Source organism: Leiobunum rupestre, chromosome 10 (genome assembly GCF_980474605.1).
Source record: "Leiobunum rupestre chromosome 10, qqLeiRupe1.1.hap1, whole genome shotgun sequence".
Classification (NCBI taxonomy): Eukaryota; Metazoa; Arthropoda; class Arachnida; order Opiliones; family Sclerosomatidae; genus Leiobunum; species Leiobunum rupestre.
In genome coordinates, this window is record NC_143393.1 from 10,134,304 (window position 1) to 10,157,568 (window position 23,265).

Here is a 23,265-nt window from a genome sequence, read left to right on the forward strand (position 1 = left end):
GAATATTAATATAACCAAAGGAAGAGGTGTAACATTTTAAACTAACTCTAAAATATTAATGCGCGATTTCAAAAATTAAAATATATGTCCCAATAAAAGCTGACACGCGCTGGGCTCTCTAAAATACAAAATGTATAACAGGAAATGCTTGTATAGGCTGGTGATTCAAAATAGGCGGGGGGAGTAAAATAGGGCAAGAAGCTTCCTTGGAATGCTTGGAATTTAAAATTTTAACCACGAGATTACCATGCGGTGCTAATATTTTAGTCTTTTAAATGAATCGTCGTCAAAATTTAGAATGTCGAGCTTTTCCGATCGTACATATAGTAAAACATTCTGCTTACCGTCTGGAAGCAATTCCCAAATTTGTTACGGTAATTATTATTATCATAATATAATATTATTCATAAATATAAATGATTGTACCAAGGCTTAATAGTTGTTTACCTTTTTTTGATGATGAATAATTTCCGAGATAATTTCGAATCTATCTTAGAATCACAACCGCTAAAACCGTTAAAAATCTGTTTCCTGTTTATGACGTTTGAATCACCAGGATAAATAATATTTGCCTGGCAACGCTGCTGAACGCGTTAACACTTTTTTTTGGGGTCTTTATAGAGAAATGTTATAGATCTGGGCCGTCCATGTTGTTAATTAGTCCATGATTGTAACCTGTAAACGCTGTTCATAAAAAAAGCCTGATAAATATTTCCTTTTATCATTACCGGTACTAAGTCTATTTGCACACAACGTTGGAGAATTGGAGTACTTTACTGTGCAATTGTCGCAGTGTGGATATTGAAAATGTAAGTACTTATTGTGATTATTATTACAATAATTATAAGTATTGAAACTTTAAAAACAAAATATGAAATCAGAATCTATCTAGGGCTAAAAAAGGCCTTAACAACCCTATTTTAAATAATTTTTATACAATAATAAAGGCTCTAAATTGAAATTATGCTCTGAACGGAATTAAAGTTATTGCCTATTTCACGTAATGAAGCGAACCCCATCCATCTATCTTTCGCGATTCTCAGCAAAAATATTTAGAATTTGGCAAATTGTTTTAATTTGCTTCTTGAAGTTGAAGAGTTTTTTAAATTACTAGCGGATAATTAAAAAAATGCTCTGCGTAACAGATAAATTAACTGACAAAATTTCGATTAATCGTAAATATTTTGGTTAACTGTTTATTTATGGATATTATCCATGGATAAACAACGATTTAACATGCAAAAAATAATTTATATTTTCGGATAATTGTAGGTTATGGATTAAAATAAAATAAGTTTTTAATTTTTATCCAAATGGCGAGCTCTAGGACAAATTCGAGAAAACATACCGTAGTATAATCTCAAAAAGAAAAACCGTTCTAGCAAAAAACCAGCTGGCGGAAGAAATGTCCCAAAAATGACATAAATCGCCACAGTCAGCTGAATCCTCGCTTGATGTTTTGGAAATGATAGCTTGAAATCCTCAGTATTAAAAACCGGTAGATTGTATTCTCGAAAGAAAATTTAAGATAGGTGTTCGTTATTCTTAATTTTAATGACTTTTAATGTTGTCGACCTTGACATTAACGAACGAAGGTTTATTTCCGTCAACAAGTATCTAACGGCCTTCTCTATGGTAATTAAAATTATTAAATGTTACTCTGTTCAATAGCACATCAATTATCTAGTAATTGACTGGTCGTGATATCTTCAACCCGTTTAGATATCGAAGGTTATCATATTTTTCTTGGTTCGAGTACGAACCGTTAAAACGTTTTTCTCTCTCGAAATAATGGAGTTTAAAATGTAGCTGTTGCTTCGAGTTACAAATTCAAAAGGTTATGCCAAAAGTTTAAGGAGTTTTAGGGGTTGAGTTGAGAAGTATGCCAGTTTTTTTCCCATTTTCCTACGATGAGTTAAAAGAGCGCCACAAAACGTTATTCCGGTTTTAACATTTTCCACGTTATTCAGTTTCCACGTTATTCAGTTTCCACGTTATTCAGTTTCCACGTTATTCAGTTTCCACGTTATTCAGTTTCCACGTTATTCAGTTTCCACGTTATTCAGATTTCACGGTATTCAGGTTCCACGTTATTCAGTTTCCACGTTATTCAGTTTCCACGTTATTCAGTTTCCACGTTATTCAGATTCCACGTTATTCAGATTTCACGGTATTCAGGTTCCACGTTATTCCATTCCACGTTATTCAGCATCTCCGTTGTTTTTACATTTATTAGAGTATAAACTTACTTTTTTATACAGATATTGTACATGACCTTTAGGCCAACTTGTTTATTTCACGCCTCGAAAACAAGACGTGGCGTACGAAAAGTGTTAACAGGTTCGCTGATCGCCTTCCACTCTATGTGAGTTGGTTATTCTATGATCCCACTGTTACTTCAAGAAAAACACCAAATATGGTTTCAAAATGCACTATATTCCTTGATTCGATAAACTATGTAGTAGTTGTCCAGAAATATGATAAATATTCACTCTATTATACAACCAGGGTACCCTATATGTGAGCGCTTCATTGCAATTTATAGTTAAGTTATTCACCTTTATTGCATGCCGGTCACTTTACAGCAGACTGAGCAGACAACGTTTAAGCTCGGTCTTCTGTTTGAAACTCCAACGTTACGAATTATATCGAAAGTCAAAATTTCAGTTAGAGAAATGGGTGAAACTGGTCTACTGGTAACGCTCACAATCGCTGCCTTCCCCTGTAGCACATGGAGTCGTTTTAGGGTCGGGGTACGGTCGAAAAGTCGCTTTATAGTCGACGACCAAATGCCGACCTAAAATCGTCCGAACGTTTTTCGACACTAAAACCGTAAATCCTTTTTTGGGACTAATTATGGTCGGTATGCCGACCATTATCCGACTTAAAATAGACCTTACATTTAATTATTGGATTCGACGTTAACTTTATGAAACCGACCATATGTATTTAGGAAAAGGGGATATTTTAATTATTTTCTGACTATTTGATGATTTTCTGAGATTATTTTTTATTCACTTTTATTTTTTCTTCAAACGTATTTGTGTTTGAAAAACGTGGCATCTAATAATTAGATAAATCTTGCGTCAGAAATAAGCATTAATATAAAGTCGGCCCGACGTCGTTTCGGAGTCGGTTCTTAGGTCTATTAAAAGGCGGTAAAGAGTCGACGTTTAGTAGTCGGCCGACCTTGTTACCCCTAGGACATTTCGACCTAAATCCAAAGGTCGGCCGACCGTGAGTCGACTTTAGTGTTTAGTACCATTGGCCGACGTCGGCCCGACTTTAATTTGCTACAGGGGTAGTTATCCTGAATGCGCAAATTTTCTTAAATTCGTATGGTGTAGAGAGTAGGCTGATTATACTTACTATCCGAAGAGAATAACCGTCCAGTTCTTTTAGGGATTGACTGCTGAGATTCTGAGAAACTGTGGACCGTTGAAGCATGGACACTGTATCTCTAACCGGACGGGAAAAGCAGTCTAAAAGAGGTACCCCCTTACTGTCCGTTTGCGTCCTACTTCGTATTAGCTGAAATAGTCGGCCGTACTCGATTCGCAGGGCCGTCAAGGTTATTCGAAAGAATGTAAACCCTCATTTAAAACGGAACGATTTGTCGACCACGTGACGAATTATATGGCCTTGACAGCCCGAAACTTTAAAATTTCTTGAACCTCCCCCCCTTACAGAGAGACGGTGGTAGCGGCAGGTGATTTTGTATGGTGGAAGCTACAGCTTTTCCCGTCCGGTTAGAGATACAGTGGTTGAAGTGAAGATTTCGTACAGTCAAAGTTCCTAGTCTCCCGCATAGTGTCCGTCTTGAAATGTGTCGACGATTTAGCCATAGACGATGATTTTCTAGGGGTCCTAGAGCAGTTGTTTTTCTTGCCTAAGCCAAAAACATATCCTTAAATCATTGATTATGATAACCCCTCTTCCAAGCTCACCCCGAAAGATGGCGGTACATTAACGGTATCGTCGGCTTGGAATAGTTGGACGTAACAGCTCTCAAAGTGAAACTCTCCGTAATGTTCCAGAAGCGACCTTGGGGTGGTTTCGGCAATGGCGCGACCATTTTTCATAAAGCAAATCCAAAATCAATCTGACGAACATTTCTAAAATCCTTCGATTTAGTTCTTACCAAATCTTTGGCTTCGTCGACGTAATGAGTGGTGATGATAACAGTTGTTCCCTTTGCGACTAGTCCCGCCAAGTGCTTCCAAATGGCTTGCCTCAGCAGAAGATCGACCCCACCGTCGGTTCGTCAAGTACCACCACTGGAGGCTCATGAAATAACGCCACCACCAAAGACAGACGCTTTTTCAACCCCACTGTGCCAAGACAAGCGTGCAATATCTTCAATGAACGATCATGAGGCAATTTCACCAAGAAATGTTTCCATTCTCCTTTCCGCTCGTAACAAAGTTTCAATGACCTGAAAGGTTGAAAAATCAACCGTTGTGGAGAATCTGTTTCTCAGTTTTCATGAGATACATTTAGTAGAGTTACATTATTGGATGGGATTAATTTATTTGAGTTTATACAGACTAATCTATGACTAAAAATGTTTCATTATACAGAAGCATTATAGATTTACATTTCAAAATGTCTGGAGTGTATCCGAAACGATTTAAAAGAAAATGACACTAACAATTGTAACAAGGACAATGGGATATTAGCGAATTGATAATCGTTTTTCGCACGAATTTTTATCTTACTTTTGAAAGAGATTTTAAAAGGGCACACGCAACTTTTTTTTAACCAATAACATAAATCGTAAACTTCTTTTAAAGCTATTAAATTTTAATAATAAAGTAACAACAATAATAAATTTAAAAATCGTGGCTTAAATTAACAGAATTCCTGTTATACAAAAGGCCTTTAAAATAATTATTAGTTCAGTGTAGGAAGTTTCGAATCAGAGGAACATCGCGGCTACATTTTCTTGAAATTTCTTAAACATAACACCATCTATCTCATATCAAATTGGAAAAAAAATCACCGAAAGCTATTAATTTTAAGTTGCGGTGTCCTTTGCTTCGGTGTGTATATGCAAATTTTAGAAACTTTCGTCAAATCTGTGTCCTTTATTTAAATTCCACGTAGACCTACCTCAGCCTACCCAGCCTACCCTTAGCGCCACTACTGTGTTCTTTTATCGGTGGTTACCTGATTTAGTTACTTTCCAAGTGCTGTTAAAATTGTTGAATGGGAGCTTCAATTTCCATTTCCAGGGCCCGCGCAAAATCGAATTTCCTCGGCGAAATTAGCCAAGAACGACCCATTGTCAAAAGTCATACTTCTCTCTAAGAAAAGCACAATGTACTTCTGATAATACCTATTCCAAGAGTATCGCATCATAGAATCCATGGAACAAACGATTGGAATACAATTTTAACAGAGGAAACACACGAACGTTTAAATAAAGTGAGATGAATTTGAAACAAATGACGAAGATTTATATTGTATGGTTACAAAAATAAATATTTCAATTTATGTAAACGCCCATGTGTTTTCTAAGTTAAATGTTATTTGTATCTATCGCATTATACTAAAATATGAAATTTCTACGGTAATTATGGATGTTGAACCTATTGTTAGCGTTTTTCCTAATCCCCCTCCGTGAACTCCTTCCCTCTAAAAATAAAATCAGCTCAGTATGTCTTTGGTTTCCTAAAACAGACGTCTACCGACGCGATTTAAGCTCACGTGGGTGACGTTTCTCCTTCTCGTGCCGGACGATACTTAATAAATAAATACATTCTCAACTAAAGCATATAAAAACGAATTTAAACATAAATTACATACACAAAATACAACTAAAGGCCATTTAACTTGGGACCCTTAATTTCCAGCTTAATACATTTGAGCTTAATCGTTTGATTGATCTCGAACCACTCACATCCAATGTAACTCGTAATATGTAGTCTTAGTAACATTTCCATGTAGAATGCAGAAAGTTAGAAACGCGTCATGTTTCTGAGAGATACGCCACATCTGTTGTCAGTTTCTGAGAGATACGCCACATCTGTTGTCAGTTTCTATAAGCTTTGGGGGTGCATTTCAAATTAATATTTAATTCAAATATTAAATATTTAATAAATTATTACGAATAATTATATTTAACTTGCACTTAAAGGTGTACACAGGTCATGGAAAAGTTACTGAATTTGAAAATAGGAGTAAAATGTAAAGGAAAGGACAAAATTTTTAAATTGATTTATAAAAATGGTAATGAAAAATATCAAAAAAAATAGTCATGGCTTTAAAATACTTTTAGTGTAGCATTCTGATCTGAGGGCTGAACAACTTAAGCGGCCCAGAAAGGTATACCGGATAATTACGCTGCCTTGAAAGAAATACTCGTGGGCTTGCATTTTAAGTGGGTTTCCTCACGAATGTCACGGTTCGTTTGAATCGAAAAACTTGTTTTAATACCGTTAAAAAATTCCAATGTGCAATTGAAATTTTGTTATTTAATTATAATTGCTTAATTTAGTTAAAAATACGCGGCATCAAATTCATCAAAATTAGTTTGTATTTGAACATGGCGAGCTGCGACTCGCGGGTGGCCGTGAAGGTGACTGCCGTTCAGTACGGAGTTAAATCTGGACATTTGATTTTAAACGACGTTAGCGTCAGGATTCCACACGGATGCATGTGAGTTCAACATTTGAAAGCGCCTATTCTGAACGACTGATTCCTTTTTCGCGTCTTTTCGGGAACTAGATACGCCATTCTGGGTCCCAGTGGGTGCGGCAAGACCACTCTGTTGAAGGTTTTGTGTCGCCTGATCACCCCCTCGAAAGGAAAGGTACAATATTCGTACAAAGATTTGGAAACGCGTCCCATCCCTGGAAATGGAATCGGCTACATGCCTCAGGTAATGTGCTTTCAACTTGCTCCGATTGCAATACTGTCCAGTTTGGAATAAGTACATTCTACCATTACCGTCTGTGCCGTCACTAGGCTGTTAGACAGTAATGGGTCATTTTATACGGCTAACGTTGTCCTAAAACTTTAACATTATCAATGGGACACTCGTCGAATTTAAGATTGCCTTAATTATATTTTGTTAGTCGCGAGTTCTACTCTAGCTCAAAATTATGGTTTTTTAGAATTTAACATTGTGACCCGCTCGATTGTTTTAGAAACTGAATTGAGCTCATTAGCGGCGCCAGGAATTATTTTATAAATGTGTTTGGACTTCAAGAAAAGAATATTAACCGTTAATGTTGATTTTCTTACAGTTTGCTATTTCGAAATTTTATTTGGTTTGTCTACGCAAATTTAATGTCGCTACTGATTTGGCCGACAATTTAAACTAATTGCCCTGAAATAAAAATAACGCAAACTGCGTTTTTATGCTAATTTCTTGTAAATATTTGGGTATCGTTTCTTTATAACGGGATTGGTCCCATACTGTCATTAATCCTTATCAAGGAAGATCAGAGAAGGAATGGAAATGTTGAGCGAAATCGTTTCCTGTACCGTGAGCTACAACTCCCACTACGGGAGAAAAGGGGTAGATACAGAAAAGGGGGTTTCTTGGTAAACTCTTGTCACGTGAAAAACCAGACTCACTACTTGGCGCCCTCTCTAGAACCAAATAGGAACGATATGGCGGATATTTTCGAAATTCCTTAGAACACTCCACGAATGTTTTCATTGTTTAGCGGCTTTAACCTAACACGTTAAATTTAGAGGATCATAACTATTTTAAAGCTTCAAATGTTAAAAAGGTTACTAAGGCTCAACGACAAAAATATGATAAAGGTATGGGAATATTATTGAAATATTTAGTAGAATATTTTTTTCAAGCAATTGTTTATGTTTTTTAGGTATTGCTTTCAACAAGGAATTTTTAGTTAAAAATTTAACTACCATTCTTGCTAATTCTTCAGAATTGCATAAAGTTACTTATGTGGGGAGACCAAAAAACATCATTGTAATTAATTTTATAAACAAAATGATATTAATTATCTAAAGTTTAAATTTCATCGTTATATTTTAATTTTTAGGATACGTTGCAAACTATAAAGGAAACCAAAATTATGACAATAACTGATGACACAATCGATTATCTGTCTGTTTTTTCAAGCAAGACTGGGCTTTTAGATAAAGAAACATTCGTCAAAAATAGGCACGAGCTTGTGACCAACATAAATTTCATTTTATAATTAAAGAAGTCTTTCACGAATATAGCGCCTTTTAAAGCTCTTCAACCCAAAGATCAGAACCTTGTAACTGCTATATTCTTCAATCGTCTTTTCAATGAAATACTTTCCAATTACCTTGAAAAACACCTAAAGACAAATCTAAATCTATAAAATTAAGCCCAGAGGACGAGAAAAGAAAAGACTTGAAGACAATTCACCAATTAGTTGGATATTGTATGAATGTCCAACTTTTTGGGGTAATTGTCTTATTAAAAAGTTGGAAGCTAAGGAAGAGTTCCATGAATGGAGTATTAAACAAGACAGAGGAGCATTATTATATCTATCAATTGACGCATTCAAATTATTCGAAAAAATTTGTCAAGTAATTAGGACTTTTATAAATCCAAATGATCCCTTCAAAGAAAATGAAAGAAGAAATGACTGTATTTTAAATGCATTACAAGACGATTTATTTGTAAATCAATCTTGGGATAATTTATGGGGAGAACAAAAGGAAAATTCAAATGCTGCTAAGCAAAAGATTTTCAAAATACTAATAAATTGTCATTTGAAAAGTTTAACACGGTGTGTTAAAAATACATTCCAATCTTTAAAAAGGGATTGCCTAAACAGCAGTGGAATTCGTAAAGAACTTAAAGTGATAACCCAGAAGCCCAAAGTGATAACCCAGAAGCCCAAAGTAATAACCCAGAAGCCCAAAGTGATAAGCCAAACCCCCAAAGTGATAACCCAGACCCCAAAGTGGTCTTCCTTGCCCCGAAAGAGATGAACCAGAAAACCAATAATACCGATGGTTTAAAGCGATGTTTATTTTAAAATTTTTTTAAAAATTGCAGGGTTAAACCTGAAAAGCATCGCGAGCTGCTTTTCTTCTTTGCAATCTTTTTGTTTTTGTGGCAGTGCAATTACCATTTGTTACACGTTTCAATAAAGATCAGTTTTATTCTTTTGGTTCCTTGGCCATACTGATTTACGGTTGGATTTTCACTCGAACCACAGGATCCTCTCTGTTTACCAAAATAGTTTTCTAAGGGGTCTTGGTTTAGTCGAGAAGTCAGAACAAAGGGTGCTCCCTTTTCTAATTGAAAATTGATAATTTCAATGGTCGAAAAAACTAAAAGTAAAATAAATATAAATTTTACTTGGTTTCTTTCAACTGTCAACATCAAATTATTGTATACGTACCAGTGATTCTAAGACCTTCCAATGTTTCTCTGCTCAGAAGCATTTTGGATTTATCAAAATTATCTTCTACTTCTATTTGATTAACTTCCTCCTCCCATTCATCCAAATAGCCAAGGAAGTCTTCAACTAACCACTGAAAAGTAAAAAATTAGAATGTTTTGCTAGAAATTTGTCTAGGGGGGGGGGGAGGGGTGAGAATGGTGTGTAAATTAGTAGAATCAAAGGTAGGCCCAATGGGGGTCTAAATTAAAAACCCCTGTTTCATTGTTTGGCTAGAAATCAAGATCAAATTTTAAAAAAACCAATACAATGAATGAAAAACGGTTAAATTATAGAAAAAAATATAGGCAATAATAGGGAGGTATTGAAAATATAGGAAGTCTGGTCACCCTGGACTGGTGAAAATATATGTGAATATGCTTAAATACCTCCAATCGTCTTTGCTCTTGAAAGGTGCCAGGGCGGGTTTCCTCTTAAAAATGCAAGATGAGACATTTGAAACATTTAAAATGTCAAAAAATTTATCAAAGTATCGCAAAAATTTCACGGTCTCAGAAGCCTCCTCTCCAATTAACACTTCCATTGCATTAGCAACACTGCTGCTCAATACTTGAGTGGCAAGTTTTACTCTCATGCAGCTGAAGGCGTTAGGGTTGACATGATTGTAAGACAATTTTGGAGCTAGCCGCAGCATTGAACAAGAATCTATTTCGTAGATTTTCTCAACGTGCTTCCACAGTAGGAATTTTCCACTTTTCTTTAATTCTCTAATTTTTGTAATTGTCCCGTCTTTCAACTTTTTTATCTTGCCGCTGTTGCTTAGACCTGTTTTTGCTGTTTTTATGTTGTGGCATACGTCAGATACAAAATAGAGTGGTTCTCCATTACCATATGGGTTCTTGCTTCGGAAACCTACTCTATCATTGTTTAATCTTTGTTCCATTTCTGTACATACTTTTATTAGTTTCTGATTGCAACTAGCTTTATCACACACGACAGCGAGTATAAAAAATCCAGCCGCTTGTAAATTTTCTATTCCTTCCCACATTATAGAAAATAAATCTTGAGCGTGGTTATTTCCGGATGGAAAATATGCATAGGCATATTTGAAATTAGTGGTTATTCCACAAACCATTAGTTGAAGAATATGAGTTGCTAGGTTGATTTGATTGTCTTTATTAGAACCTTTAATTTGGTTTTCCAATTCACTGATCTTATTTCTGAATGTGTTTAGGTTCGTTGCTCCAATTAATTCCCCCGTACTGCTATTAAATACTAAGTTCTGCTTGACTTGCATTTCATCTATGACTAAAGTAAAATACTTCTGGTGTTCTTCCAACTTTTCAATGTCTATCTTCTGTCTCATTTCAATTAAAGTCGCATCATTAAAACCACTTTTGGTGTTTAAATAATAATTAAACAGAGTTCGCTGGGACGGTAGGGCAACTGCTTGTCTCATAGCTTCATATGTGCTAGAAGATTTTGCTTTTATAGATAGACACCACTGAATTATTGCCGGGTGCCATTTCTTTGGTCTACTTTTTTTGAGGTCAAGATTTTCAGTTGTTCACGCATTAAAAGTTTTTGAAAAACTGTCCTACTTTCAAAGGGGTTTTTAGCAATTATCTTTTCAAAATCATCGCTCTCTTCTTCAGTCATAAAAAAAGCATCATTCTTAAAGCTCTTCTTAACTTTAGGTTCCATTAATTTGATCCTCTTTCTCAGTGCCAAATTTTTCTTGTTTAGAATAGCTACTTTTCCCTTAATTTGATCGTGCGACAAGTAGCGGATATTGGTATTTCTTTTGGCAGGCAACATATTTCTTTGATTTTCCTTTTTTTTACGACTAAGCAAATTTTTTTTGGTTAGTTGACAAGCCTTACAAATCCTTGCCGAAACACCCATGAACATCTTTTGACATTTTTCTGATCTAAGAGACTGACTAACTAGGCAGAAATTTGCAGATTTTAAATACTTGTCTCGAAAACTACCGCATAACTCTCCTTGAATTCCGTAACAGGTTCTCCAATTTTCAATTTCATATAGAACCACCATTAAATCTTCAAGAGACAAAATTTCTTTGTTGAAATCAATAGAGCTAGTAGAATATAGAATGTGGTCGAGTGCGATTGGATCGTCACAAAATGTAACGGTGGATTTTAAAGATGGTAAAACTTCAAGGGTTACTAGGTTATTACTAGAAATTTTTCTAAACTTTAAAAGTTTTGGAATAGATGAAACAATTTGAGATTCTTGAACTACATCAACTGACCATTCGCATGTATCATAATTATTCGCACAATGAAACAAAAAATCACTGGAAACTCTTCTAAGAGGATGTATGTGGGTTTGCAATACACTTGGAGCTTCAATGCTTCCCATAACTTCAGTAGATATTTCAATGTTTTCCACCAATTAAATTTCAGGAAATAATGCTGTGATGGTAAGTTGCAAGCATGGTCCACCTTTACTCCCTTGGGCTCTTGAATTACCGCTAAATCTGGTTTTGATTTCACAAATAACTCTTGAGTTTGAAGTTATTATAATTTGATTCTCTAGTGTCGCGGATAAATTTGCTTCTGATCTTTCTATACATTTGTTATTAGCATCATCAGAGTAGCAATAGTGATAGCTGTGATCCAGTGTTATTGAAGGCTATAGGTTAACAAAACAATGTGTTAGTTTTTGTTTACTATATGAGTAAATGATATTATTTACCTGCTTAGTATCTTGAACTGGATCTGGATGTTCTCGGGTAATAAAATGTATGGAACATACATAATGATGGGATTTTAGATTAGTTGTCCTTACATCATCTCGATTAATTGCATTTACCCAACGTAGACATTTTTCATAATTATATTTTGGTTTTGGAACGGGGAAAAATAACACACCCTGAGAGCAAGACTGCTTCGACATTTGATAACTTTTACATGATCTGTATATGCGATATTTTCCCATTTTAATCTTACATTATTTTATAAATTTAAACAAAAAAGAATAGTTCTCACAAAGACCAAACCAAGCCTCGGACTCGAGTTTCGCGCTTTAACAGTAATTTTATATTCACGAGAGGGCGCTACCTGACTAATACGATAACTCTAGTCTCACGTGACAAAACTTTACCAAGATATTGTCGTCCCCCCCCCCCTTCTCTCCCGTTTGTAGGAGTTTGGAATTTCGCTCAAAACTCTACGCGCGCTGACATTTCCATTCCTTCTCTGATCTTCCTTGTCCTTATGCGCAATAAAATCGCTATAGACTAAATGAAAAATCCAATCTATTTTTTAGTATTTAAGGTAAAATAGGGTACATGACGAGGCGATTGTCTGTTTGGACGAATCTATCGAAATCAACTTTATGGATATATCTTGGATTAATAATAAAAGCTAACGTTATATCATCTTAATGCTACTCGCATTTGCAATCTCAAAATAACTTACAATGTTATGTTAGTGTAAAAAGACTGAATTCGGACCTAAATAAAGGCAGTGAGATTATACATTTTTTCCTGATTGCTATTCTTCTTAAATTTTATTTAGGTGGGGGCTCTGCCCTCGTTTGTTTTTCCCCGGGGGGGCCCGAGGGCTCGAGCCCCAGAGCCCCCACGGGATCGCTGTCACTGAGCATTGGGAATTTTTTAAAGTTCGATAATCTTAGAGGAGATATTACAAAAATTTAATTACCATTAAATATATTATATCCTTATTTCAAAAGTTTAATCATTAATTAATTAATTATAATTTTAATTTATCATCACTCTTTTTCATTGGAAATTGCTCTCAAGTGGTATTTTGATATTCGCTATAGCAGATAAATTTGAAATTTCAGTATTTATCAAGGCGGCCATATTAGAATATAAGCCAAATAAGGATAATTATTGGTCCTTACGCTTTTCTTTATTATTAATAGGAATTTCTTTACAAAGGAGAATTGGTAGCAGGTTGAGGGCTAAGTCAACATGCGACTTGTGCCCACGCAAATTAAAGGAGAAGTTTTACCTTTACTTTATCTATTTTCGCTCCTAAGGACAATTTTTCTCAACGATATGAGTAGAATACGAATTCGAATTCGACAATTGAAATTATTTGAGACAACTTTTTTTCTTACGGATCATAAGTACACAGAAATCGTTACTGGTGCACCAGAAAATATATTGAAATTTTTAACTTATTACTTTTTATACGAATGTTCTACAAGCCACCGCTACCCCCTCCCCCAGTGCCGTATTTCCGCCTAGGCAAACCTAGGCCGTGGCCTAGGGGCCCATCCTTGGAAGGGGTCTTCCGGTGACCATAATTACTGTATTCGCAGGCATAAATCAATAACATCAATCGTAATTTAGATTGGAGAAATTCCTAGGTAGAAGATTTTGTTTTAAAATTACCAAAATTTCTGCCTGGCAGTTTACGGAAGCAGCCTTAAATCGCAATGTTGCATAATTATCGCATATTTAGTCGACGATTGTTGAGAGCTTTTATTTAATAATATAACCAGACTTCTACGCTGAATCAGGAAAATTCAGGCACAGCCTAGTTCGACGGATAAGAGTAAATGCAGTGCGTGAAAAGGGGGCCCAGACTCCTTATCAGCCTATGGGCAGAGGATCTCTAAGTCCGGCCCTGCCTCCCCCTTTTAATAATTTATGGTTGCGCCACTGTTACTGGCCCTAGGCATTACAATTAAAGCCTAGCAACGGGTCCTAATCACAACCTAGCTTCGTTTCGGGCCTTACGTATCATCTATGCTCTTTTTGGGTCCTAAATAACAGTTAGTCTAGTCAAAGGCTTCAAAAATTATCTATCTTTGTAACGGGCTAAATTCATTATTGAGCTTCGCTATGGGCTAAGACATCGAAGTGGCGCAACGGACTGTAGACTCAGTTGCAGCTAGTATATTTGGCTGAAAGTTATTGGCAAGAATTTCCGGTAAATCGTCAACGGGAATTTCGAATTTCGCCTATTTTTTGTTGAATTCCTTAAGTTTCCTACGCGTGTTATATAAGTCCATTTTAGCAAATGTCTATTGTGTAAATTTCAAAGTGTTCAATAAATATTAAATGTCGATTATTATTTTTAAGCTTCATTATAGAGTATTTTTAGTAATATGCTCTTAACAATCATCAAATCGCACGTTTATGTACGCCAACGTGGTAATCTTGGCATTACCTGTTCTATACCTACCCTGGACTCACCAAATAGATTTTTTTAGGTATACCTGCAACTGTATATAGACACCATATTACGGGTTGTAGTCATCAAAAAGCTTCGCCTCGGGCCCTTGTCATTTCGGTCCGTAACGACTTCACAACATTTAGTCTACTCATCGTCAATCCCGGCTACAATCCATCGGCAACATCTAGTCTGACACGGCTCTAGACATTACCTCTCCTGGCTACAGGCCCTAGACATTACTTATCGTGGCAAATAGAATTCAACTAACCTCGCAGAGGGCCATAGACATAATTTAATGCTGAAACCAAATAGGAATGGCTTTGGTTCAGAGCATCGTCACGGCACATGTACCGTAGTGATCTACATCTTGGGTCCTTCGATTATTTTAAATACATAACATTCGCTGTAAGGCACCATTTGTTTTAAGACTTATCATCAACAGGAAACGTTTGACACCACGCTCGAAACAATAGGGCGGTTTCACGAATTTAATTACACGTCACTCTTATGAAAGGTTTTCACAAAAAAATATTGAAGAATTACTGTGGTTGTAAATATTGAGTGTATTATAGGATACGGGTTTAGTGAAAGAATTATCCGTTGAAGAAAATTTGCGACTTTTCGCATCTCTGAATGGCGTGGCTGAAAATTTTCAAATACGAAAACAACATTTGATGACCATGTTGGACCTGCTCGATATGGGTGGAAAGGTGGTTGGAAACATGAGGTAAATGGAGTTACTTGTTGAAATTGGCTCATGGTCATTCATTGTAGATATTAAATGCTTGTCTTTGCACAGCGGGGGTGAAAAAAGGCGTCTGTCTTTGGTGGTGGGGTTATTGCATGAGCCTCCAGTGGTGGTACTTGACGAACCAACGGTTGGGGTCGATCCTCTGCTGAGGCAAGCCATTTGGAAACACTTGGCGGGACTAGCCGCAAAGGGAACAACTGTTATAATCACCACTCATTACGTCGACGAAGCCAAAGACGCCGATTGGGTAGGATCTCAAAATAGGTTTCTGCAACCTCAAATGATTCATAAAATATTTCGTAGATTTCTTTCATGAGAAATGGTCGCATCATCGCCGAAACCACGCCAAGATCGCTTCAGGAACACTATGGAGTGACGCACTTTGAGAGCTGTTACGCCAAACTGTTTCAAGACGACGAAACGGGGAATGCATCTTCAATTTTAGAGGTAAAATTCCGTAATGGGTTGTTACATGTCATAGTTTAATGTTGCGTCTATGTCTTAAGCGAAGGGGGACAATTGCTCGGGAAAGCCGCGGAGAATCGACGTCCATGGGGAAATCGTCGACGCCTTTCACGACGGACACGAGGAGACTTCGAGCATTGACAGTTCGAAATCTACATTTCTACAGACGAAACTTAGCAGCAGTTGGATTTCTTCTCATAATTGTCGTCATTGAACCGCTTATGTTTACCACCATCGTCGGTTCACCTCTCACGGCTTTACCGATCGCCGTCGCCAACGAAGAAAGTCCAAAGTTTCTCAGCAGACAATTCCTAAAAGAACTAGACAAGGATACGCTTTGGATAGTAAGATTTATGTAGGAGAACTTCCACACCGTATTAATTTAATTTGCACAATCAGGATGACTATTCGGATGGGAAGGCAGCGATTGAGAGCGTTAAAGACGGTTCCCACTGGGGGTCGCTCCACATCGGAGCAAATTTCACCAAGTGTCTTTATCGAAGGCTCCGCGAAGGTCTCCGAGTCACTAACTCGACCATAGAGTGCAGTAGCGTCAAAGTCTTCATGGACAACACAAGTATTTTCTATTTTCATGAGTATTACTCCCTGTATCAAAAACCTAACGTGTTTCTTCACGCAGACAGCCAAGTACATACCACCGTGACATATAAGCTCTATTCGGCCTTCCATTCTTTCTCGAAGGAAATGGTCGTCTTAGTCGGGGGCAACCCAGTTCTCTCCGAATCGCCTCTGCAAGTAAGATAACCGCTTTTAATAATGGGGATGTTATCCTATTAAATTGTCTGCCTCATCCACAGTTGCAAAAACCTCCGGTCTACGGCAGTTTTGACGTCACCATGACGGAGTACATTCTTCCCAACATTCTAGTCTCTTTAGTTTTTATGACGGGTACGATGGCCACGGCTATGTGCTTAGTAGCTGAGAAGCAGAGCGGAGCTTTGCATCGAATCCTGGTGACGGGTACTACCAAGACACAGTTGCTATTGTCCCAGCTCTTGTGCCAAATGATCATATCAGTTATACAAGTGATTGTGATATTCTTCGTCCCGTACGGTATCTTCGCCATCCCCATGCAGGGATCAATCATTATCTCTATTTTCAATTTGATTTTGATGAACATTTGTGGTAACGCATTTGGTAATTATTTTACTTATTTTTAAAAGTAACATAGTAGAATATATAAGTATGACTCTGATAAGAATGTATTTCAGCACTCTTTTCTTACTATACCCTCTACCCCCTTGCTGCATATGGTATTCGCTAGAAAAATTATCGTCCAATGGGTGCTTCCCACTGATTCTCAGGAAAACAATTATCTGATCCTATTACTTAACATACTGTGTTAGATATCCGTCTACCTAATTGAATCTGATGATATAAATTATAATAAATCAGTTCAGATCGGTTATTTGGGAGGATGAATTAGATACAGTTAGAGATCATATTGATTGGTGAGGGGAATATAAACGATGATCCTAATCTGATAGCTGTATTATTATTATTATTAGTGGGTTGGGTGGTTGGGCCAAGCCCAAACTAGCACTTTGACGAGAGGTTCATTGTGCAGCCCCAGCCTCCTAGACGTGAAAAAGCCCAGTCTCGGAAACGAAGTGCAAGATTTGCTTCGCCGAAATATTGAAAAGATCGCTCGTTTCCAGCCTATGCATACCAAGATGCTCCAACCTTTGGGCCGCATAAAAACAAAGGACACGAGAGGAAGTTTCCTCCTCTGCAAGAAATGCCCTGCACATAGGTCTCTCACTGATACCTTAAAGTAGGCCCGTAACCACCCTGATACTACTCTGTTACTCTTTTCTTAGAAGGCCCAGGGATTAACTCCTTGGCCTGCCTCTGACCATCCATCTCAAGCCAAAGCTTGACCTCTCTCTCAGCCATAGCGCCATGCACATGGCTGCGAACCAGGTATTGGAGTAGCACGTTCAGCACCTAAGAACCTAGCCAGAGTGTTTTCTATTGTTAGGCGATCCTGTTTCCCGGCCTTTTGGAGTCACACCGGGATCTCCGGTGCCAGCTGTGCCGGGTTACTTGGGCTGATGTGTGCTCGTCGTTCCCCTTTAGGAGCTCTCTCCAAAGGGTTTGACTCTTTACCTACGTAGGGTGTCGGCTGGAGTTGCTACAGCATCCACTCTCATTCCCACTGCTGTACGTGCGAAGTGGCGGGGTGGTCGTCCCATTGTTGCACCTTCTGCTGGGTTGAGCGGCTTGCGTCAAGGGTGCGAACATCAGTAGTGGGGTTCTGCTACTCATGCTGGTTTTGTCCCCTGTCCGCGCGTGTCCATTCGCCAGCCTACAATTTTGAAAACCCTCCAATTACAAAGAAAAAAAAATAATATATATATATATATATATATGGTGATATTACATTCCTCCCTTAACCAAAAAAATATATTTTTTTAAACTTCATTATACAACTGAAATTTTTTAAATTGATTTTAACATTATTAAAGTGTTAACTACCCTTGTTAACCATTATAGTGTACCGTTTAGGGGGTTTTATATTGTCCCGTAAGTTCTGATACTTGCTTCGTGTTTGTGAGCTTTTAGGTCGTGACATTACGTTCTTGTTAAATTCGCGCATGTTCCCTTGGGTTGGTCCCGTTGGTGTTGGAGTATGTCTAACTTGAGTATTAGGTGAAATCGGTGATTGGTTTATGGAACTTGCGTTGTTTCGTTGAACTGGACGTATCTGAAAACCTGTCGGGGTCAATATGTTGGTTCCAGCTTCTACTTGATGTCGTCCCGATTCATCGTAATCGTTGTCATATATCACCCGCTGTGAAAAGAATTGGTCGCACGTCTTAAGTTATCTAACCATTGATCAGTTCCTATGCAGTATCTTCCCCTCTTTGTTCCGAATTGAAATTTCCGGGCCCTTGACGTCAATGACTTCCCAAGGGTTAGATTCAAATAATAGATCAAATTTATTTCTCCGAATCAATTTCGGTAATACTTTATCACCAATTTTAATTCGGTGGGCGTGGGCATAATATCGTCTATCAGCGTGTTACTTCATTGACATTTTCTTTGAATTGCCTTGTTCTCTTATCTCCGCGTCATATGGTGATTCACATAATATTGCTGGAAGGCGCGTGTTGATGTCACGGCTGAAAAATAAAAACGCAGGTGATTTCCCAGTAGTTGGGTAGGTGGTTGCGCGGAAGTTTAGCAGGTATTTTGGTAACGTGGTAGGAAAAACGCCGAGGCTCTCAAAAGAGAAAAATTTCTTACTCTGACAGTAAACTCCGGCTCCTACCCCTGAGTGAATCTTGGAGCCATCCGTGAACCGAACAATTTCACAATTTCCAAAAACTGTGTCGCCAGTCCAGTCTAGGTGACTTGGAAAGTAAACATTAAACGGCTTTACAAAGTGTAAGTTTGCAGCCTTGTTGTCAGAACCCATCAATAAGAACGGTAAATGACCAGAATATTGCCGAAACAATTTGGCGTGGCAACTTTCCCAATTAGCAGACCTCCACCAGCCATTATGTAGTAACCGATAGGCAACCTCCTCTATATAAAGATGGAGCGGTAAAATATTCAGGAGCACTTCCAGAGAAGCGCTAGGGCTGTTCTCATAGCTCCTGTAATGCTGACACAAGCCAGCCTTTGCACAGTGCGTAATTCAGCCTGAACTGACTTAAGGACTACCCTCGACCACCAAACCCCTGCTGCATATGTCAGCGACCTAAATAACGTGATCAGTTGGCCATTGGATAGTTCCCTTTCAAAGCCGAAGGCCCTAATTTAAGTTCCTGCTGCCCCCCATACAACTCCACTGACCTAGAAGTAGAAAGATCACTTTTCTCTGTTCTGTTCCTCTTTTCAGTTGGTTAGCTAAATTCGAAGACAACTGGTAAAGATACCGGGTACTGCTTGTTTAAATTAGTTTTGGTCGTTACTATGATGAAATGATTTAAAAAATAATTTCCCCGTATGTCGTACTTGTACCTATAATGTAACTGCCAAATTTCCAATTCTTAAAATTAAATTGTTTTGCGTTGCAGGTCTGTTCATTTCATCCTTCACGGACACATTTTACGCCGTCATCAACACGTTGAACGGCTTTCTTTATCCAGGATCTTTACTCTCAGGTGCGTTACTAAAGGCCGAATCTTAATGGTCCCATGTCTGACTTGAATCATTGGTAGGTCTTTTGTGGCCGTTGGAGGGGATGCCCACTGTCTTGAGATATTTCGCCTACTGCATTCCAATGACCATGCAGATGCAGTCTCTCAGGTACAACATCAGTAGAGGATGGGGCCTCGAACATATCGGTGTCCTTCTTGGCTTTGTGTCGTCCATCGTGTGGACAGCCATCTTTCTGACGGGGTCCATCCTCATCTTCAAATACAGGAAGTGACATTTCTGCATCTCTAAATTATTTTGCTTTAACGTATACAATTGATTTTACGTGTAATTATTCGTCAAAGTAAAGTTAATTATTGTTGAAAACTTCCTTCTATGAAATAGCACTATCGTTGTACCAGAAGTTATATCTTGTAAGAGCTGTATCAATTTAAGTCGTAAATATAAATTATCGAGGCAGTTTTTAATTGTCCAAATTTTTCTGCTAATCTGCGAAAATATACCACTTTGTTTATTACTCCACCCAATTATGAAAAAGGTAGAAATCCACCACCATTTATTTCGGTTTCTAAATGACTAGACTACTAAATGATTAGATGTTAAGTAAAAAAAGAAAATCGATAAATTGTTATATTCTAAGATGCTTTGGTAGGAAATTTATAAAATCTAGCAAATATTTCATTTATATTTTGCGCAGCTTGTTATCCCTAACTTATTTATTCAAACAAACGAAACAAAAATGACACAAACATCATAATTTATTAATTATTGCAATTTACAATATCAGGTGGTTTTTGTTCGCTTGTCCGGGGACAAAAAGTGTAAACTTTTTACCCTAAGACGTTTTATTCGCCTGTTCTCGGGGTAAGATTTACCCAGTCCCGAATTTTGTTCGCTTGTTCCAGAGCACTAAGGTTACACTTTTTACTCCTCCTCGTGTGCTTAAATTTCGTTTCACGAAAACATGACGGGAAACTTTTTATAAATAACCTTTAACCTTTAACTACTCCCTTCTTAATCCAATTCCTGTTTTTCGTCAAGACAGAATGGAAGTAAAATGACGTCATATGGCTACACTTTTTAACCTGCTCAAAAAACCCAGAACAGGTGAAACAAAAACACCTATTAAGAATCAACAGACTTATTTGGTACCATAAGCAATTATAGCTCCATTTTCATGCTGCAAAGCTAACTTTTCAAAGCGATCGGGCAGCAAGCATTATGTTCCCTGTTGCGGAAAATAAACTTTGTAGCAACTAAACCGTGCGGGCGAAACGAGGCTGGTGAATGCAAAAGAAGCTTCTTATCGCTGTTTCCGTGTCACGGGCATTGTCCAAACTGAATATATTAGCATCGGTCCGGTTAAAGGGAATCAGGCTCTCAATTTTAACCACTAGCATGAGCATATAGATTTGAGAGCTGCGTGGGAATGGATTTTTTTCATTGCCCGCGGTCACGGTAATAGACGGTAAACGATAAATTTATGTCAAATGGAATGGGAACGTATGGAAAAGGGAATATTCGGGATGGAAATGCGATTTTTATCAAGGCTGTAAGTCAGTGCCTCCGCAAATATTTATCGCAAGCTCGCAGCGAGACGGTTGCGGATTTAGTATATTTTTGCCTATGTAGTGTAGAGAAATAGATTTCACTAGATAACTAGAAAATGTACCGGGCCCCTCAGTGCGAACCATATTTAACGTTCTCCATTGTTGCTCAGCTGGACTGTCTAAGGAAGTAAATAAATCCGATGCGTTTTCTTCGCCTACACTCGTTTTCCACATCACAACAAATATTGACACCTTAATAATATTAAAACAAAAAGGCTTTTACCACATCAGCTTTAAGGAGGGGGCTAAGTTGGGACCTATAAGGATCAGATTTTAATGATATTTTAGATTTAGAGATATTTTTGGGAATTTAAAAAAAATAAGGCATATTTTAGATTATTTCATAAATATTTAAAAATAATTGTAGTAAACTTTCGTTACCTTTTTGTTAATTGTTGTACATATTTATCAGATGGAAATGTTTATATTTCAAAACCCTTTGATTCAATTGAGCTTTGAAACCGTGATAGTAAATTGATAAAATATTATATTATAAAAGGGTTTATATTTTGGGGAAATGTTTCAAACTCAGTTTTTACCTCTCCAAGGTGACTTTGTACCCTAGGAGGGGTTATACAACCACCGTGTCTGTCTGTCGGTCCTGCGAACGCGTTCGCATTTTCGGGGCAAAGGGTAATCACTGCGTACCCAGTTTCTTTGAATCGGGGAAAAGGTTTTTCCAAAAGCGCCCTCTTTTTGTCATTGGGTGTAGTACAATTTTTTAATCGGCCGGGATTCGAACCCGAGCCCTCTTGCACGACAATTGAGCGTTCTACCGCAGAACCACGGATACAGTTACGCTTCACTTAAAATTAAAAACTCTTCCGAGGAGAGGTATATTTTGGCTTGCCAACTTGTTAGTTAGCACGATTGTATAGCAAAAACTATCTCTTTTTGTGGTCGTCGAAAACTAGATAATTCCTTAACGCGTATCGCATCTGTTGGGATAACGAGTAAGGTCTAGAATATATTCCTATAGCCCTTGCTCAACGATATTAACTTACCAAGGCGGGGGAAGATGGCGACACAGTGGGAGTCATGGCCTTTCGTGGGGTAAATCAAATCAGAGAGAGAGGGTTACATAAGATGGGAAGGAGGAGAGATTCGAATTCAGAATGCAAACCCTTTGTCTCTAATGAATCACATAATCTTTATTTAACACAAAATAAACAAAATGGAGGAATTGAAATTATCTTCTCTTGATATCGAGGGGAATAGTTCTACTTGACTAGGCCACCACGACTACTGTTATTTTCTCTACTCAAAATATTATATTATTTCTTACTATCTTCCATAGGATCAGTCCCTGCATTCATAATTTCGAAAAAGCAAGGGCAAAACAATTTATACACTAAACACTAAATACTGCAATTAAAAATACTGCAATTAAGCTTAATGTCAAATATTTAACTCCAAATGATAAAAGCGAGGGCAAAAACGAACGAAAAGGTAATCCTAACTGCATAAACATACGAAATGGAATTAACTCGCAATCTCAATCTTTAAGCTCTCTTCTGCCAATAGCGAGGGCCTAAACCTTTTTTCTGAGAATATTTCTTTACGTTTTACTGGCTATTTCAGTTTTTACCCTGAGTACTTTAAAATGTAGGCGAGGGGGTAGGGGCGATGTGGAAAATTTCTACTCATCATTGGATAATTTTCTGCGTGGTGGTTCTTCGCTTACGGTACGGAAACGGATGCTCGGATTGCGCAAGACACAAACACACACACGCCTTTTACTCGAATAGGTTCGACGGTGGCTTCTTCTTTCG

The 23,265-nt window shown here is 37.6% G+C and overlaps 3 protein-coding genes across 4 annotated transcripts in view; all 3 read left to right on the forward strand.

The window, feature by feature from the left end:
- The window catches only part of LOC149923603 (uncharacterized), a 50,959-nt gene extending 35,639 nt beyond the window's left edge, over window positions 1-15,320 (forward strand). The window contains exons 2-5 of the mRNA XM_090160789.1: window positions 6,535-6,660; window positions 6,730-6,883; window positions 15,112-15,266; window positions 15,314-15,320. Coding sequence (XP_090016915.1) covers window positions 6,548-6,660; window positions 6,730-6,883; window positions 15,112-15,266; window positions 15,314-15,320 — 429 coding nt within the window. The 5' untranslated portion in view covers window positions 6,535-6,547. The remainder of the gene's footprint in view (window positions 1-6,534; window positions 6,661-6,729; window positions 6,884-15,111; window positions 15,267-15,313) is intronic.
- The window catches only part of LOC149923604 (uncharacterized), a 46,465-nt gene extending 30,169 nt beyond the window's left edge, over window positions 1-16,296 (forward strand). The window contains exons 5-8 of the mRNA XM_090161636.1: window positions 15,594-15,737; window positions 15,797-16,099; window positions 16,155-16,200; window positions 16,259-16,296. Of these exons, the coding sequence (XP_090017762.1) occupies window positions 15,594-15,737; window positions 15,797-16,099; window positions 16,155-16,200; window positions 16,259-16,296 (531 nt within the window). The remainder of the gene's footprint in view (window positions 1-15,593; window positions 15,738-15,796; window positions 16,100-16,154; window positions 16,201-16,258) is intronic.
- Window positions 16,239-20,202, forward strand: LOC149923606 (ABC transporter G family member 20-like). Of its 2 annotated transcripts, XM_090161057.1 has the most exons (5): window positions 16,239-16,332; window positions 16,396-16,511; window positions 16,574-16,664; window positions 19,802-19,888; window positions 19,946-20,202. In XM_090161057.1, exons 1-5 carry the CDS (start codon window positions 16,320-16,322, stop codon window positions 20,155-20,157), a joined length of 519 nt encoding a protein of 172 aa, XP_090017183.1. In that variant the 5' UTR covers window positions 16,239-16,319; the 3' UTR covers window positions 20,158-20,202. The 2 variants fall into 2 exon arrangements, with proteins under 2 accessions (XP_090017183.1, XP_090017184.1); XM_090161058.1 differs by lacking the exons at window positions 16,239-16,332; window positions 16,396-16,511; window positions 16,574-16,664 and adding an exon at window positions 16,771-16,913.
- The last annotated feature ends 3,063 nt before the right edge of the window (window positions 20,203-23,265 follow it).